Source organism: Theobroma cacao, chromosome 7 (assembly GCF_053813885.1).
Source record: "Theobroma cacao isolate CCN51 chromosome 7, ASM5381388v1, whole genome shotgun sequence".
NCBI lineage: Eukaryota > Viridiplantae > Streptophyta > Magnoliopsida > Malvales > Malvaceae > Theobroma > Theobroma cacao.
In genome coordinates, this window is record NC_142645.1 from 974,050 (window position 1) to 993,840 (window position 19,791).

Consider the following 19,791-nt stretch of genomic DNA (forward strand, 5'->3'; position numbering starts at 1 on the left):
ATCCTAAACATAATAACCTCTTCTCCATAAGATTTCAAGAAATTGAATCTTTATAGACAAATTGAAAGCAGAAAATAGATCAGCCACTAGTGGATTATGACAATTTGGAGATGTATGCATATACATCATCAGATCCTTTTTAGAAGCAGGTTATGAAAATTTGGGATCATAACAGAGACACAATTTCAACAACTATAAAGCAACAATACCCGGGCAGTTCATCAGAATTGTTGACAACATTAATATTGTGAGACACCTAGCTATAATTCGACTCCTGGAATCATCACATAGAAAATTTTAATGGTGACAAAACCTTCAACAGGAAAGATACAGAAACTTGGTAAACGAATGCACTGACGTGAAGTTTGGGTTCTGCAAATATCTTATCTTTTCTATTAGCACTAATCAATACTGCAAATTGCACTTGTTGTGGAGAATTCTACAATGGTAAGTACAATAATTCTTTTGCATATTTTTCTTTCCTCAGTTTCCTATGACATTAATACTCTTTCCTTTCGTTTTATATTTATTTTAGTAGTTATCATGGCACCTTCGTAGCAAGAATTTGTGTAGACCAACATGAATAAATACAACATGATTTTAGTATACATAAAATCATTTTTCTCCAATCTCAATATTATGGATTAATTATTTAATTGTCATGAGCCTTCATTATCTGACCTTTTAATTGGAGATCCCCACTTTGCAATTGGAAAATTTAGGGAAAAAATGTACAACTAAAATTTTCCACACAATTATTTCAACACGTTGAAAAACATTAATTTGTAGAATTAATAAAACTTATCAATAGACATCAAATATATAAAAAAATATGGTAATGATAATTGAATAATATATAGAAGTCTTCAATTCTCTAAATGCCAATCTAGTTGACCAACTAGATGATAGGAAAGTATATCTGTAAACCAATCGAAAACGAAAGTTTTCATGTTGAATTAAAATCCAGTACTCTCTCAAACTCAATTGTCAAAGGAAAGAAAAAGTAGAAAGCTCCTTAGAGACCATTTGCATGTTCCTCCAATAAGCTCTTCGCGGCTGCTATCAATAATTTATACTAGGCATTAATAAGGAAGATATTGTTGAAGAAGTTTATAATAACACCTCAATGCTCGCAGTAGTCCACATGGTGGATTGGCTCTTCTTGTGTCTGTGTTATCAAAAAGATAATTTTGCTTTTGTTCTTCGATGGAGTTTCTTTGTTGGGGGATCAACTCTCAATCTCTTTGTTGGGGAATAAAGAAGGAAGGATCGAACAGATTGCCAACAGGGGAAGGGAACGCTTGATGGTTTTAATTTTTAATTAAGCAGTGGAAAACTTTTTAGAGGAGACAAGAAATGATGGGACATTTTGAATAAGGCATACATTATCATTCAACTGTTGTGTACTTTGAAACTTTGAAGCAGCACAGGAAAAAGTCAGAGAGACTTGGTAAACGAATTTGTCTTGAATGCACCAATGCGAAGTTGGTGGTGTATCAATGGGCGGATCCCATGTCCCTACACCCTCTTTGCTTTGAGGCAGCACTCAGGCAGGTGTACTCCATATTATCATAAAGTTTGTGCATATATGGAATCATTTTGTATATTCTCTCTAATTGAAACTCTAAATGGTAGGATTCCAATGATCAACCTGATTCAACACTCAAATACTCTCATTCATGTTGTTTCTAAATCATTTATGAGTTAATTTTTTTTCATTCACTTTATCATTTATCATACATACAAAAACAACAAGAAAGAGTCCACAACATCGAATCACCACCACGCCGAGAAGAGAGATGATTTGTTGATTCCATTTATCAGTTATTACACAAACATAAAGATTGTGCAAGTGGCCCAACATAGTTGTGGAATTTTTAGTTTATATAAAATCATCTTCTCCAATCTCATTATTCTCTATTGATTAGTTAACTGTCAGGAGCTTTCATTAAGTAGAAAGCTCCTTAGAGACCACTTGCATGTTCCTCCAATAAGCTTTTCGTGGCTGCTATCAATAATTTATTGTAGTAATTAATAAGGAAGATATTGTTGATGAAGTTGATAATAAAACCTCAATGCTGCTCTTGTTTCCATATTTTTGTTTTACATTGATTTTAGCAGTTAACATGGCAGCTTATATAATACCAACTTCAACTTCAACCACAAGTTTATATATGAATACAAAATTGTTTATACATTCTTTATATGTATATACAGAGTGAAAAATAAAATAAAAAGTTATATCTCTGAATGAATCCGTATATGAACTAAACCAGTAAATTATAAACTTTATGCTGTTTACCACTTGGCACCAATGCTGCCATTCGTTTGACTAATGGTTTGAGTGGGCAGTTTATAAATACTCATCTATGCCTACTCATATCAATCGTATCATACCATTCTTATATTCCATTTCTCTTCTTAAGAAATTAAGATGTGCTGCTTACTCATCAGATCCTTTCAACTCCTCTACCTTCTTTTATTCCTCCTCAATTTTCAAGCGTATCTTTCATCTTGTTCTTCTTCAACAACACAGCTGTGCTCTCCTGAAGACGCTGCTGCATTGATCCAGTTCAAGACCTCTTTTTCCATCAATAAAGATTCATCTGAGTTTTGTGATGAATTTGATATTAAATCTTATCCCAAGACAAATTCATGGAAGGAGGGTTCAGATTGCTGCTCATGGGATGGGATCACTTGTGATAGCATCAAAGGTCAAGTGATTGGCCTTGACTTGAGTTGCAGTCAGCTATATGGCAGCATCCCTTCCAATAGTAGTCTCTTCCATCTTCCACACTTGCAGAAACTCAACCTAGCCTTCAACGATTTTCAGTTTTCCGAGATGTCATCTAAGTTTGGTCGGTTTGCAAGTCTAGTGTATCTCAACCTCTCTTTCGTATACGTTGCAGGTCAAGTCCCATCCCAAATCTCCCACTTGTCGAAATTGGTTTCACTTGATCTCTCTTGGAATTATTATCTAACACTTGACAAACATACTTTGGAAGGACTTGCTCAGAACCTAACAGAGGTGAGACACATTTTTCTTGATGGTATCGATATGTCTTCTAATAATCCTAATGCCTTGACGAATCTATCTTCATCTTTAAGCACTCTTAATCTCATGTATTGTGATTTGCGAGGAAAATTCCCAAAAAACATTTTTCATCTGCCAAACCTCAAGTCGCTCAATTTAGGAGACAACATAAACCTCACTCTCTATATTCCAAAGTTGAACCGGAGCAGCAATCTCGAAATTTTAGATCTATCAGGTATGTCCTCATCTATAGAATTGATGGATTCGGTTGGGAATCTAGTTTCCTTGAAGCAATTGGTTCTCTACGAGACCAACTTAATGGGATCGGTTCCAAGACCATTGTGGAATCTAGTTTCCTTGGAATATTTAGATCTTGGTGATACTAACTTATCAGGATCTATTCCAAGATCATTGGGGAATTTCTCCCAACTCCGTTATTTAGACTTGTCAGAGAACCATTTTAGTGGACAAATTCCATCCTCACTTACAAACCTAAGACAGCTAGAATTCTTATCCATTTCTGATAACCAATTACAGGGTTCCATTCCTGATGCCTTTCCTAATCTAATCTTTCTAGACTTATCTTCCAATTTACTCAATGGAACACTTCCCTCATGGTTGTATACAGTTTCCACATTGAAGCGCATATATCTCAACAATAACAATCTCAATGGTGATATCAAGGAATTCCAGTGCAAATCACTAGAAGCAATCTTTTTAGGAAATAATAAACTCAAAGGTCCTATTCCATCTTCAATATTCCAACTTGTGAATCTTACTAGAGTTGACTTTTCACATCTAAGTGGTGTTGTACAGATTAACATGGTCTCAAAACTCGAAAATCTCCTATACCTTAATCTTTCATATAACAGTCTTTCCTTAAACTCTAATGGTACTAGTGCTGATTATGTGTTTCCTAATCTTCAGTATTTGTACTTGTCTTCTTGCAATGTCAATGAATTTCCCCAATTTTTAAAAGGTTCAAAAAGTTTGCAACATTTAGACCTTTCCAACAATAAAATTTATGGCAAGATTCCGAAGTGGATGCAGGATGTGGGGAAGGACTCTTTGAAGTTCTTGAAATTATCTCACAACTCTTTGACGGATTTTGAGCAAATTCCATGGAAGGGAATTGAAATTCTTGACCTTAGCTCCAATTTCATTCATGGAGATCTTCCGATTCCACCTTCAACAACATCTGTCTTTCTTATCTCAAATAATAATTTGAGCGGTGAGCTCCCTTCTCTGCTATGCAATGAAAATTCCCTTGAATTTCTTGACTTGTCTCACAACAACTTGAGTGGAATTATTCCACAATGTTTTGGAAACTTAAGCCGAAGCCTTTCAGTGTTGAATCTACAAGGGAACAACTTTTGTGGAATCATTCCTTCGGTTTTTACAAAGAGATGTCAATTGAATTATCTCAACTTAAATGGCAATCAATTAGAAGGGCCTTTACCACAAGACATCATTAATTGTGGAGGTTTGGAAGTGCTAAATCTTGGTAACAACAAGATCAATGATACATTTCCTCATTGGTTGGAAAGTCTTACACAACTACAAGTTCTTGTGCTGCATTCGAATCAATTACATGGTTCCTTTCAGGACCCGTGGTCCAATCATTCTTTTTCCAAAATTCAAATTTTTGATCTGTCGAATAATTATTTTACTGGTCCACTTCCCGTTAAATATATAAAAAATTTCAAGGCTATGATAAATCTCTCAAAAGATAAAAGTGCAAGGTCATACATGGGAGTGTATGCTCGTTCTGCTGCTGCTGACTTCTATAGCTATTCTATTGAAATTGCAATGAAAGGAGTAGAGATTCAATTGGAGAAAATATTCATCGCGTTGACGAGCATTGACCTCTCAAACAATGAGTTTCAAGGTGAGATTCCAAAGGTTATTGGAGAGCTTGACTCACTCAAAGGGCTAAACCTTTCTCATAATAACCTTAGTGGTTGTATCCCGACATCAATGGGGAATTTGACAGCACTTGAGTCACTGGATCTCTCTTCGAATAAGCTTGTTGGGAAGATTCCTACACAGTTGAATAGTTTGGGTTTTCTTGAAGTGTTAAACCTTTCACAAAATCAGCTCGTTGGACCTATACCTCAGGGAAAACAATTCGATACCTTTGGCAGGGATTCCTACGCTGGTAACTTGGGACTGTGTGGGTTTCTATTATCAAGGAGCTGTGACAACACTGAGGCACCCTTTTTGCATGACAGCACTGAGGCACCCATTTTTCATGTGGAAGCAGATTCTGAATCTGGATTTGTGTGGAAAGCGACATTCATGGGTTATGGAAGTGGACTAGTGTTGGGAATATCTGCAGCATATATCATGTTCACACTTGGAAGACCCAAATGGCTTGTGAGGATGGTTGAAGAAGTAGGCTACAAATTGAAGAGATACCTCAGAGGACGAAGGAATTTGTAAATTAGTAAGAAGCCCTCATCTGTCACTGGTGGATAGAATGGCTTGTGTTCCTTTTATGTTCAATATGATTTTCGTTTCTTGACTGTGTTTTGTTTTGTCTTGCGCCCTGACTTTTCTTCCAGGGGTTGTATCATGTTTTCAAGTTGTTTGTTACAGGGGATGCCCTGTTTTTGATCTGGTATGTTGCTTGGCTGTTGCTTATAGCCATCCAAATGCTTGTTCTCTTCTGTTTTATTCACCAATGCTTATTCCTAGAATAAATTTTCTTTCATACTAATGAAATTGTAAGACTGTTATGGATGCTATATGGAATTTAAAGATGAATTTTCTATCCCTTTTACAAATGTTGACATGAAATTTTAGTTGAATTCACCATGCTTAAATAACTTCTTTTTTTTTTTTTAACGTTTGAAGGCAGCACTTAGGGAGGATAACATTGACACTCGGCTACCTTCTCAATCAAGTCAAGCAAGCAAAAAGAAATCTGTGTTACTAGCTAAAGGCATCTGGGCTGGCAATTCGTTCATCACAAACAAATTTTGCTTTACTTTGCTGAATCAAAGATTTTGCTTGTATATATATGTATATATATATAACTGAGCTTTACATATATGTATATATATATGTATATATGTATATACATACATACATATATGTATATACATACATACATATATGTATATACATACATACATACATATATGTATATATGTATATACATATATATATATATATATATATATATATATATATATATATGTATATTGAAGAACTGAGCTTTGCTTTTTAAGCTTCAGGTGCTTAAACTATCCAGTTGCCAACTTGGCTTAACCTTGAACATGCCTTGGACCATGTTGAGAACAACAGTATACGTAGTTACAAAATCTAGTTACCATGCCTTCACACTTACAACTTTGACTGGGCATTACCAATGGAGCCAAAACTTTCCTATAATTTCAGTTGTTCATAATAAAAGTCTTGTTCTTTTCAATTTCAATTCATAATTCAACCTTGTGCTAGTATTCAGTTGGACTGGAGTTGTTCTAATGCCCAATTCAGGTCATATTTTCCACCTACTTTAGTTTAAGGAGAGAACTGTAATTCTAAAGTCTATGGGGGCAGGTTTTGTCATTTCTGCTCCTCTTACTTCCCACTTGCAGCAAGCAAATCTTTCCTTCACCAACCAGACTTCTCCCAAAAACCCCCCGGCTTGGAGTAATGAAGAGACCGAAGAGACCACCCTTCCATGGGAATTCTCTTCATCCCAATAAAACCTGAAACTCCCTTCTTTTTCTCTTTCTCCTCTTTCATATTTTGTTTAAGCAAGTTTCAATCTTTTTTCTTTCCTTTTTTCTTTTGTAGATTATTGAATTATTCTTGTTGATGAGAATGGCGCTTGAATCCTCAATTCTCAGCCAACCCACTTTCTTTTCTTCAAGAAGGTCCTCGCCTTTCATGCTTTTTAATCGAAATTTGAAGTACCCATCAAAGTTTTTATCCAAAACTAATCACTACCCAGCTCCTATTATCTCCAGCTTTTCCAATCCCGAGGTTTTCAAAGCCTTTGGATTGCGAAAAACTGGAATTTTTGGAAGTCAGGCACGTCTGGGATTGTTAAGTGAAGACAATGAAGATGTGGGAAATAATCAGAATCTGATTTTGGTGAAAAGGGGAATTTTGGTGGCAATGGTTTGCAGTGTATTGGTCTTTGGTTGTAAAAGAGTGTTTGCTGTTGAGGGAGTGGTTAATGCTGGCTATGGGGTGATTGGGCAGTGCATATTGTTGTTGAGGAACTCTTGGCCTAAGTTATCTATGCTTCTTAAAGCTAATCTTTCATCTTCTTCTTCTTCAATTACACAGTTGTGCTCTCCTGAAGAAGCTGCTGCATTGATCCAATTCAAGACCTCTTTTTCAATCAGTGAATATTCATATTGGGAATGCGGTGAATCTTATCCTATGACAAATTCATGGAAGGAGGGTTCAGATTGCTGCTCATGGGATGGGGTCACTTGTGATAACATCAAAGGTCAAGTTATTGGCCTTGACTTGAGTTGCAGTCAGCTAAATGGCAGCATCCCTTTCAATAGCAGTCTCTTCCATCTTCCACACCTACAGAAACCCAACCTAGCCTTCAACTACTTTAACTCTGCCAAGATGTCATCTAAGTTTGGTGGGTTTGCAAGTCTAATGTATCTCAATCTCTCTTATTCAAACTTTGAAGGACAAGTCCCATCCCAAGTCTCCCACTTGTAGAAATTGGTTTCACTTGATCTCTCTGGGAATTATTATCAACCACATGACAGAGATACTGTGGAAGGACTTGTTCAGAACCTAACAGAGGTGAGACACCTTTTTCTTGACAGTATCGATATGCCTTGATGAATCTACCCTCATCTTTAAGGACTCTTAATCTCAAGTACTGTGATTTGCGAGGAAAATTCCCAAAAAACATTTTTCACCTGCCTAACCTCAAGTCCCTCTATTTAGGATACAACGAAAACCTTGCTCTCTATTTAGATCTATCAGGAATGTCCTTCTCAACAAAATCGATAGATTCGATCGGCAATTTACAATCTTTGAAATATTTGGATTTATCATGGACTTCTTTTCTTGGAGGGTTGCCTGAGTCTATCACGAATTTATCATCTTTGGAGCATTTGGATGCATCAGACTCATCTTTCTCAGGAGGACTGCCCAACTCAATCGGGAATCTAGTGTCCTTGGAGTATTTAAGTCTTTCATCATCCAATTTATCAGGATCAATTTCGATATCATTGGGAAACCTCTCACAACTCAATTATTTAGATTTGTCATGGAACTATTTTAGTGGACAAATTCCATCTTCACTTACAAAGCTTAGGCAACTTGAATTTTTGGACATTTCTAATAATCAACTAGAAGGTTCCATTCCTGATGAAGTAGCTGCCTTTCCTAATCTAATTTCTTTAAACTTATCTTTTAATTTGATCAACGGAACGATTCCATCATGGTTGTTTACAGCTTCCACATTGAAGTTCATAGCTCTCATGCATAACCAACTCAATGGTGATGTCAAGGAATTTCAATACAAATCACTAGAAGAGATCTCTTTAGAGAATTAACACTTGGTTACCTTCTTAATCAAGTTAAGCAAGGAAAAAGAAGAAATCGGTGTCACTTGCTAAAGTCATCTGGGCTGGCAATTCCTTCATCACAAGCAAATTTGGCTTTACTTTGCTGAATCAAAGATTTTACTAAGCTTTGCTTAGTAACTCCGTGTGCTTAAACTATCCAGTTGCCAACTTGGCTTAACCTTGGACCATGTTGAGAAGAACACTAACTGGCCATTACCAATGGAGCCAAAACTTTCCTATAATTTCAGTTGTTCATAATAAGAGACCTGTTCTTTTCAAATTTTATTCATAATTTAGCCTTCTGATAGTATTCGGTTGGATCGGAGCTTTTGTAATGCCAAATTCAAGTCTTTTTCTTTTCTCAGTTCAGGGTAGAGACGGTTACCTCTAAGAACTTTAGTCTAAGGAGAGAATTGTAATTCTAAAATCTATGGGGGCAAGTTTTGTCAATTTCTGCTTCTCTCACTTCCCACTTGCAGCGAGCAAAATCTTTCCTTCACCAGCCAGACTTCTCCCAAAGACCCCTCTTGGAGTAATGAAGAGGCCACCCTTCCATGGGAATTCTCTTCATCCCAGTAAAACCTGAAACTCCCTTCTTTTTCTCTTTCTCCTTTTTCCATATTTTGTTTAAACATTTTGTAGCAGGATTAGGAACTTAATTCTCCGCATTTAGATTTTCTTTTTGCCCTCACCATCATGCCAATTTTATCTTCACCTTCCTTATCAGAATGAATTGAGATCCTCCCCATCACAAACTTCTGTGTCCATAATAAATAGTATGAAAATGTAGCAAAGGTATTGCAGGCTGTGGCATTGCAAAGCCATTTCTTCTTCATCTTCTTATTCATGGCTACCAGCATCACCACTAATAGCGACTATTAAAGTTGAGTTGTGGCTGCAAGCATCAGCCTCTGTTAGAGAAACAAAAGACAACGGTCATGTTATTAATCCATTCATCATCATAAAGTTTGTACAAGGGATATGTTAATACATATTATCGCAAGCATGCACAACACCACGTAATGGCTTTTGAAGCTGAGCAAGCACGCGCTAATTTGCTTGCTGTAGAGATAGGTTGCCCACGTGGCATTCATTAGAAGACTTGGAAAGTCTTTTGCTTTTCATCAAGAAATGGTCTAAATATTAAGTACTGGACATCCTTGCCAACCATCATTCCTATAATTGGTACACCAAATTGGTCTACCAATTGTTAAAATAACTTGAAATTTGAAACCATGGTCTACCGAGAATCAAACTTTAGACAATAAGAAATAACATGAATAATAAACAAATGAAATTAGATGTGAACATGAAGACAGATCTCCGAAAGTGATTATTTATTTCTTTTCTCACTCTATTATGAAAGGGTATTATAAATTTAAATTAAAATTTAACTCTTATATTCATACTTCAATAATTCACTTTCATGCGTTATCAATGAATTACAAAACTGCTATGGATAAAAATTACTATTCACACGATCAAACAAATGATTATTACTACAAAATCACAAAATAAAATAAATAAACATCTCAAATTAAATTTACCATAATAAAATATTAAATATATGACAACAAAAAAAATATATATTTGACAACAAAAAGTTAAAATTTGTAGGAAGCATTTTTTGCCTTCCCTGTGTTATAGACAGTTTCTTTTCCTCTTGAAGACGGGACCAACATTAATTTGCTCCTTGCAATAATCCCAACCTCCAACATTAAAATGAAAAAGAAAAAAGGTGAGAAGATATGGCTTTGGTCAGCCGAGTCTAATTGACAATCTCTGTTCCAAAATTGACAAAGAAACATCAATATGAAATTAGGACTCTTCTTTTTGTTCTTGCCTTGAAAGAATTAAATTCAACATCGAGATGGACATTACCAAAGTAAAAGGGAGATTCCTAAAGCTTTTCCATAGATTTTTGAAGAAGTATTTTAACTAATTCTCTCTCTCAAAAAAAAAAAAGGAATAGAGATGCTTTATTAAAGAAAATTCTAACAAATACAAATTAGCTTCATGTTTGTGATCCTAAATCTAATAATGTATATCTTCATAAGATTTCAAGAAATTAGTTCCAGCATTCAGTCTTCTTGCTTCTCTCATGTTTTCTAGTATAGCCCAGTCAATACTGTAAATTGCACTTGTTGGGGAGAATTCTGCAATGTTTCAGTGAGTGCACGTTGTGGGGGCAATTCCAACACGGTAGAAGATTAAATTTCAGCCTGGTGTAGACCATATTAGCATTAATAAGACAAAGTTTATAATGGAATGATTGGATCACACGTCCATATTGTCCTTTTACGGAAATAACCACCTCACCTTTTTCTTTAAGATTAGTTTAATTTTTCCTTTTGACATGTGGTCTTGGTCTCTTTGATCATCTCATATTTTCTCTAATGGAAACTCTCTGTGAAAAGACAAATCACTGACCTTAATGAGCTAGATAATCTAATTAATGAATCAGAAGAAAAGTCTTGATATGAAGATTTCGACTTTTACTGCATATTATTTACAAATGACAGCATCAACCTCATTCATCACGCAGAGACTTTGTATTGGAGACAAGACACCATGGACAGTTTGAATAAGGAATGTAATGTCTTTGGAGTGTTGTTTACTCTGAAACTTTGAAGCAACAGACTACTTTTAACAGGAAAAAGTTAGAGAGACTTGGTAAACTAATTTGTCTTGAATGCATTGACGTGAAGTTGGGGTTTATCTTTGAATAATCTGTAAACTAATTTATCTATTCCTCTTTAATCTGTATGTTAGATTATGGATTCTTATCTTCTCTCATTATATTTTATTAGAAATTTAACAAGATAGAATTGAACTTAATCTTTATTTTAATTTGATATGAAAATTTAGAAAAATGTTATGAAGCAAAGGGTAATGGCACTCTCATAACGACAATTGGTGTAGACCATGACTTTTCATCAACCCAAATTTGGGGCCAAACTAAATTTGAGATACAACATAAATAAATACTACATTTATGGTCTTTGTTTCTGTTCTTCCTCTGAATTAACTTGAAATTTATCACCTCTTTTCTTAACACAGCAAGATTAATTTAAAGTATGGTGTACTCCACATTATCATTAATGTAAAAATATATATAATGGAATGATTGAATCAAATGCCTTTTTTTTTTTTTTTGGTCGGTACCACCTCCTTTTGCATTCAAATTAGCTTGATTTTTTTTTCCTTTTTGACCAAGATCCAGAAAGTTAACATCGATAAGTCTTGTTAGTCATCTTATCTTCTCTCTAATTGAAACTCTCCATCAAGGACAAATTAGTAACCTTCAATGAATCAAAAGCAAAATCTTGATATGATGACTTTTGAATGTTACTTAATATTATTTATAAATAGTAGGATTCCAAAAATCAATATGATTCATCGTTCAGATACTCTCATTCATTTTGTTACTAAATCACCTATTAGTTAATTTTTTTTCATTTATTTATTATTTATCAGACATATTATTGGAAAATTACGAAATTGTCTCTAAAAAATTGTCCAAGATCTAACCCAATCAATAGAATAAAGAAAAAAAATCAAACACACCCACAAGAACACAAGAATTTACGTGGTTCGATCTTTTGATGACCTACATCCACAGGCACAGCAACAGAGAAAATCCCACTAAGAGAAAAATCAAGAGATTACAAGAACAGTATCAAACTCACAACCCTTATCCCACGTACACCTAAATCACTCTCTCTAATTCTAGGTGATAATTATTCTTTAACCCATAAGATCTTTTTATAGTGTCAAATACAATAACCTTATCTTAATATAATTAGGAATCTTATCCTAATAGAATTAGAAATTGTTATTCTAGTCTAACTAGATTTAAAGACTATTTTATAAGATATACTAATTTAATTAAAATTAAACAATCTTAATTAAATCACAATTCAAGACTATTCTAACACATAAAAACAACAAAGAGTGCACAACATCGTATCATCACCATGCCAAGAAGAGAGATGATTTGTCGACTCCATTTATCAGTTATTACACGAACATAATGATTGTGTTGGGTGATCAAAAATAATTTTGCTTTTGTTCTTCCATGGACTTTCTTTGTTGGGGGATCAACTCTCAATCTCTTTGCTGGGGACTAAAGAGGGCAGGATCGAACAGATTGCCAACAGGGGAAGGGAACGCTAGCTTAATGGTTTTAATTTTTAAGCAGTAGAAAACATTGTATAGGAGACAAGAGATCACAGGACAAATTGAATAAGAAATATATTATCTTCCAATTGTTGTTTACTTCGAACTTTGAAGCAGCAGACTACTTTTCACAGGAAAAAGTCAGAAAGACTTGGTAAACGAATTTGTCTTGAATGCACTGACGTGAAGTTGGTGGTTCTGCAATAGGTGGATCTCATGTCCCTACGCCCTATTTGCTTTAAGATACTTCAATTGACGGTTCAAGGAAGCTAGTTACAACGTTAAGGTTTTCCTGCTTATCTCATTTTTTCTACAAGGTTAATGCTGCAATATTTTAGTCTAGTGTAGTCCATATTAGTATCAAATGGAATTATTAAATCAATTGCTTATATTTTCCATTTATTGGGCACCACCTTCTTTTGCTTTCAATTTAACTTGATTTTTCTTTTTCGCTTGAGACCTATAAAATTAGCATTCACAAGTCTTTTTAGTCTTCGTGGACATTTTTTTTTCTTGACGAAAAGACATAATTGGTGGACATCTGATGTGAAATTGGTGGATCCCATGTCCCTAACACCCTATTTGCTTTGAGGTAGCTTCGTTTCAGCATCCAGTCTTCTTTCTTCTCTCATACTTACTACCAGCCTAGTCAATACGGCCAAACACTAAAGACTAATGTCCAGGCTGGTGTACTCCATATTCACCGGTCTTTTTGTGAATTGACTTAAAAATGATTCTTTTCTATATTTTCCAGTTACATTAATTCACCGGTCTTTTTGTGAATTGACTTAAAAATGATTGGATCCATAATTTCCTCAGTTTCCTATGACACTAATACTCTTTTCTTTCGTTTTATATTGATTTTAGCAGTTAACATGGCAGCTTATATAATACCAACTTCAACTTCAACTTCAACCACAAGTTTATATATGAATACAAAATTATTTATACATTCTTTATAGGGTTATACAGAGTGAAAAATAAAATAAAAAAGTTTTATCTCTAAATGAATCTGTATATGAACTAAACCAGTAAGTTACTGTTTACCACTTGGCACCAATGCTGCCATTGGTTTCACATTGGTTTGACTGGAAAGTTTATAAATACTCATCTATGCCTTCTCACCACTCATACCAAAAATATCATTCCATTATTATTCCATTTCTCTTCTTAACAAACATGTGCTGCTTACTCATCAGATCCTTTCAACTCCTCTACCTTCTTTTATTCCTCCTCAATTTTCAAGCTAATCTTTCATCTTCTTCTTCTTCAATAACGCAGCTGTGCTCTCCTGAAGGAGCTGCTGCATTGATCCAATTCAAGACCTCTTTTTCCATCATTAAAGATTCATCTTGGTATTGCGATGAAATAGCTGGCACTATATCCTATCCCAAGACAAATTCATGGAAGGAGGGTTCAGATTGCTGCTCATGGGATGGGGTCACTTGTGATAGCATGAAAGGTCAAGTGATTGGCCTGGACTTGAGTTGCAGTCAGCTATATGGCAGAATCCCTTCCAATAGTAGTCTCTTCCATCTTCCACACCTACAGAAACTCAACCTAGCCCACAACAATTTTTACTTTTCCAAGATGTCATCTAAGTTTGGTGGGTTTGCAAGCCTAATGTATCTCAATCTCTCTGATTCAAACTTTGCAGGTCAAGTCCCAACCCAAGTCTCCCACTTGTCGAAATTGGTTTCACTTGATCTCTCTCAGAATTATTATCAACCACTTGACAGGCATACTCTGGAAGGACTTGTTGAGAACCTAACAGAGGTGAGACAACTTTTTTTTGGTGATATCAATATGTCTTCTATTAATCCTAATGCCTTGACGAATCTATCCTCATCTTTAAGGGACCTTAATCTTCGTGGTTGTGATTTGCAAGGAAAATTCCCAAAAAACATTTTTCACCTGCCTAACCTCAAGTCCCTCTATTTAGGATACAACAAAAATCTCGCTCTCTATTTTCCAAAGTTGAACTGGACCAGCAATCTTGAACTTTTAGATCTATCAAGCATGTTCTTCTCTACAGAATCGACAGATTCAATAGGCAATTTACAATCTTTGAAATATTTGGATTTATCATGGACTTTTTTTCCTGGAGGGTTGCTTGAGTCTATCACGAATTTATCATCTTTGGAGCATTTGGATGCATCAGACTCATCTTTCTCAGGAGGATTGCCCAACTCAATCGGGAATCTAGTGTCCTTGGAGTATTTAAGTCTTCTAGCATCCAATTTATCAGGATCAATTCCGATATCATTGGGAAACCTCTCACAACTCAATTATTTAGATTTGACGTCCAACTATTTTACTGGACAAATTCCATCCTCACTTACAAACATGAGACAACTTGAATTCTTATCCCTTGCTTGTAATCAACTAGAGGGTTCCATTCCTGATGCCTTTCCTAATCTAATCTCTCTAGACTTATCTTCTAATTTACTCAATGGGACACTTCCTTCATGGTTGTATACAGTTTCCGCATTGAAGCACATATATCTCAACGATAACAAGCTCAGTGGTGATATCAAGGAATTCCAGTGCAAATCACTAGAAGAGATCTCTTTTGGGAATAATAAACTCAAAGGTCCTATTCCATCTTCAATATCCCAACTTGTGAATCTTACTACAATTGACTTTTCACATCTAAGTGGTATTGTACAGATTAACATGTTCTCAAAACTCGAAAATCTCTTATACCTTGATCTTTCATATAACAGTCTTTCCTTAAACTCTAATGGTACTAGTGCTGATTATGTATTTCCTAATCTTCAGTATTTGTACTTGTCTTCTTGCAATGTCAATGAATTTCCCCAATTTTTAAAAGGTTCAAAAAGTTTGCAACATTTAGACCTTTCCAACAATAAAATTTATGGCAAGATTCCAAAGTGGATGCGGGATGTGGGGAAGGACTCTTTGCAGTTCTTGAAATTATCTCACAACAATTTGACGGATTTTGAACAAATTCCATGGAAGGGAATTGAAATTCTTGACCTTAGCTCCAATTTCATTCATGGAGATCTTCCGATTCCACCTTCAACAACATCTGTCTTTCTTATCTCAAATAATAATTTGAGCGGTGAGCTCCCTTCTCTGCTATGCAATGCAAATTCCCTTGAATTTCTTGACTTGTCTCGCAACAACTTGAGTGGAATTATTCCACAATGTTTTGGAAACTTAAGCCGAAGCCTTTCAGTGTTGAATCTACAAAGGAACAACTTCTGTGGACTCATTCCTTCGGTTTTTACAAAGGGATGTCACTTGAATTATCTCAACTTAAATGGCAATCAATTAGAAGGGCCTTTACCACAAGACATCATTAATTGTGGAGGTTTGGAAGTGCTAAATCTTGGTAACAACAAGATCAATGATACATTTCCTCATTGGTTGGAAAGTCTTACACAACTACAAGTTCTTGTGCTGCATTCGAATCAATTGCATGGTTCCTTTCAAGATCCGTGGTCCAATCATTCTTTCTCTAAAATTCAAATTTTTGATCTGTCGAATAATTATTTTACTGGTCCACTTCCCGTTAAATATATAAAAAATTTCAAGGCTATGATAAATCTCTCAAAAGATAAAAGTGCAAGGTCGTACATGGGAGAGTATGTTCCTTCTGCTTTGGCTAACTTCTATAGCTATTCTATTGAAATTGCAATAAAAGGAGTAGAGATTGAATTGGAGAAAATATTCATCGCGTTGACGAGCATTGACCTCTCAAACAATGAGTTTCAAGGTGAGATTCCAAAGGTTATTGGAGAGCTTGACTCACTCAAAGGGCTAAACCTTTCTCATAATAACCTTAGTGGTTGTATCCCCACATCAATGGGGAATTTGACAGCACTTGAGTCACTGGATCTCTCTTCGAATAAGCTTGTTGGGAAGATTCCTACACAGTTGAATAGTTTGGGTTTTCTTGAAGTGTTAAACCTTTCACAAAATCAGCTCGTTGGACCTATACCTCAGGGAAAACAATTCGATACCTTTGGCAGGGATTCCTACGCTGGTAACTTGGGACTGTGTGGGTTTCTATTATCAAGGAGCTGTGACAACACTGAGGCACCCTTTTTTCATGACAGCACTGAGGCACTCATTTTTCATGTGGAAGCAGATTCTGAATCTGGATTTGTGTGGAAAGCGACATTCATGGGTTATGGAAGTGGACTAGTGTTGGGAATATCTGCAGCATATATCATGTTCACACTTGGAAGACCCAAATGGCTTGTGAGGATGGTTGAAGAAGTAGGCTACAAATTGAAGAGATACCTCAGAGGACGAAGGAATTTGTAAATTAGTAAGAAGCCCTCATCTGTCACTGGTGGATAGAACGGCTTGTGTTCCTTTTATGTTCAATATGATTTTCGTTTCTTGACTGTGTTTTGTTTTGTCTTGCGCCCTGACTTTTCTTCCAGGGGTTGTATCATGTTTTCAAGTTGTTTGTTACAGGGGATGCCCTGTTTTTGATCTGGTATGTAGCTTGGCTGTTGCTTATAGCCATCCAAATGCTTGTCCTCTTCTGTTTTATTCACCAATGATTATTCCTGGTTGATAATGAATTCTATTTAAGCAGACTTTGTTTTTTTTTTTCTTCCTAGAATAAATTTTCTTTCATACTAATGAAATTGTAAGACTGTTATGGATGCTATATGGAATTTAAAGATGAATTTTCTATCCCTTTTACAGATGTTGACATGAAATTTTAGTTGAATTCACCATGCTTAAATAACTTTTTTTTTTTTTTAACGTTTGAAGGCAGCACTCAGGGAGGATAACATTGATTCTTATAATTAAAACTGGAGCAACGGAAGCCTTTAATTTCTCTCAGATTTTGCCCTTTCACATAGTACAGCAGGCAAGCAGAAGAACTTAACAGCATCCCATAGTCAATGTTTTAATACCAGACACTTGGTTACCTTCTTAATCAAGTCAAGCAAGCAGAAAGAAATCAGTGTTACTAGCTAAAGGCATCTGGGCTGGCAATTCCTTCATCACAAACAAATTTTGCTTTACTTTGCTGAATCAAAGATTTTGCTCATATATATATATGTATGTATATTGAGGAACTGAGCTTTGCTTTTTAAACTTCAGGTGCTTAAACTATCCAGTTGCCAACTTGGCTTAACCTTGGACATGCCTTGGACCATGTTGAGAACAACAGTATGCGCAGTTACCAAATCTAGTTACCATGCCTTCACACTTACAGCTTTGACTGGCCATTACCAATGGAGCCAAAACTTTCCTATAATTTCAGTTGTTCATAATAAAAGTCTTGTTCTTTTCAAATTCAATTCATAATTCATCCTTCTGCTAGTATTCAGTTGGACTGGAGTTTTTCTAGTGTTCATAATAAATAATTTCTTTTCTAGTATTCAGGGTAGAGACCGGTACCCCTAATAACTTTGGTTTAAGGAGAGAATTGTAATTCCCTTAATTGGTACAACATATATAATTAGTATTTGCTTTTGGACCATATTGGTCTCCAAATTGTTAAAACTACCTGAAAGCTGAAATGGATGACTATATATATATGGAGAATCAAATTTTAGACAGTAAGAAATAGCAGAAATAATAAATAAATGAAAGTAAGTGTGAATACTAGGACAGACCTTAAGGTGATTGTCTATTTCTAACTCTATTATAAGAGGGTAATATAAATTTAAACTAAATTTAATTCTTAGATTCATTCTTCAATAATTCACTTTCCTGCATTATCAATCAATTACAGAACTGCTATGGCTGCAAATTGCTATTCACATGATCAAACAAATTATTATCACTACAAAACAAAAAAGAAATAAAATCACAATAAAATATAAACATCCCAAATTGAATTTAGCAAAGTAAAATATTTTGTATATGACAACAGAAAAAAAATAAACATTATACTATTTATTCGTCAATTGTTTAGCTCCTTGCAATGGGAAAATTTTAATTGACCACTAATGAAAAAAAAAAGGTGGAAAGATATAGTTTTCGTCAGTCGTTGCTTAATTGACTATCTCTACTCCATAATTGACAGAAAGCCATCAAATATGAAATTAGAACTCTTCTTTTTGGTCTTGCCTTGAAAGAATAAAATCCGATGTCAAGATGGACATCACCAAAGTAATGGAGAGATTTCTTAAGTTTTTTTAGAGATTATAAAAGAAGTATTTTGACTATTTCTTTCTCAAAGAAAGGAAAAAGAATGGGAGATGTTCTGCTAAAAAAATTCTAACTAAAGCAAAATTAGTTTCATGTTTATGATCCAAAACATTAGCAAGAAATTGAATATTTATTGACAAATTGAAAGCAGAAAAAAGATTAGCAAGTTTCCTTTGAGGAGTTTTAACCTTACGCCGAAACCCATAGGACATTCCTTGCCTAGAACATTTTCTACTTTTCGTATACCAAAAGGTATTCTTTATATAATAAATAAATTAATTAATAAAACAAATTGACTGTTTGATTCAAAGTGTTAAACTAGAGAAAATTTCACATGTATGCACTGCACAGGCGTCTTCGTCAATTAATTTCGTCAATTAATTGTTACTAATTTGCTTATTCAAATCCTTAGTGAAAGACTATAGGGTCCAAACATCGTTTGCCTTAAGGAACTATTGACCTCACTTTTTCTTTTATTTCTTTAAAAGAAAAAATTACTGTATATAACAAGTAATTAACATACGAGAAGTGGGATCAGCACATAGAAAATTGTAATGGCAACAAAACTTTCCAACCGGAAAAAGTTTAAGAGACTTGGTAAACTAATTTGTGTTGAATGCACCTGCGTGAAGTGGGGTTCATGCAATATATATATATATATAGGCCACAAAGACTTTTTCATGCATGTACAGCATAAGGTTGATACATTGAGGGATTGGTATGTGAATCAGCATAAAGTTTTCCAAATGATTTGGTATGTTAAAAAGCAAATATGATGGATTCAAAAGCATAAAGTGGCAAAATTGAGTCTTTATATATACATATAGTCTGCAGGTGTTACATGTCAGATTATAAACTTTAATGAAATAATAT

General features: G+C 34.9%; 2 protein-coding genes and 1 pseudogene across 5 annotated transcripts; all 3 read left to right on the forward strand.

The window, feature by feature from the left end:
• Positions 1-2,385: 2,385 nt before the first annotated feature.
• LOC108662690 (receptor-like protein 6) lies at positions 2,386-6,008 on the forward strand. Of its 2 annotated transcripts, none has more exons than XM_088808739.1 (2): positions 2,386-5,480; positions 5,891-6,008. In XM_088808739.1, exon 1 carries the CDS (start codon positions 2,435-2,437, stop codon positions 5,474-5,476), a length of 3,042 nt encoding a protein of 1,013 aa, XP_088664865.1. In that variant the 5' UTR covers positions 2,386-2,434; the 3' UTR covers positions 5,477-5,480; positions 5,891-6,008. The 2 variants fall into 2 exon arrangements, with proteins under 2 accessions (XP_088664865.1, XP_088664864.1); XM_088808738.1 differs by lacking the exon at positions 5,891-6,008 and adding an exon at positions 5,599-5,781.
• Positions 6,009-6,201: 193 nt separating this feature from the next.
• Positions 6,202-8,881, forward strand: LOC148761371 (uncharacterized; annotated as a pseudogene).
• A 5,033-nt stretch (positions 8,882-13,914) lies between these two features.
• LOC108662930 (receptor-like protein 7) lies at positions 13,915-18,177 on the forward strand. 3 transcript variants are annotated; one of them, XM_088808408.1, is made up of 2 exons: positions 13,915-17,068; positions 17,527-18,177. In XM_088808408.1, the coding sequence occupies exon 1, from the start codon at positions 13,948-13,950 to the stop codon at positions 17,062-17,064; it is 3,117 nt and encodes a 1,038-aa protein (XP_088664534.1). In that variant the 5' UTR covers positions 13,915-13,947; the 3' UTR covers positions 17,065-17,068; positions 17,527-18,177. The 3 variants fall into 3 exon arrangements, with proteins under 3 accessions (XP_088664534.1, XP_088664533.1, XP_088664535.1); XM_088808407.1 differs by lacking the exon at positions 17,527-18,177 and adding an exon at positions 17,187-17,238; XM_088808409.1 differs by lacking the exon at positions 17,527-18,177 and having other exon boundaries at positions 13,915-14,290; positions 14,426-17,238.
• Positions 18,178-19,791: the final 1,614 nt, after the last annotated feature.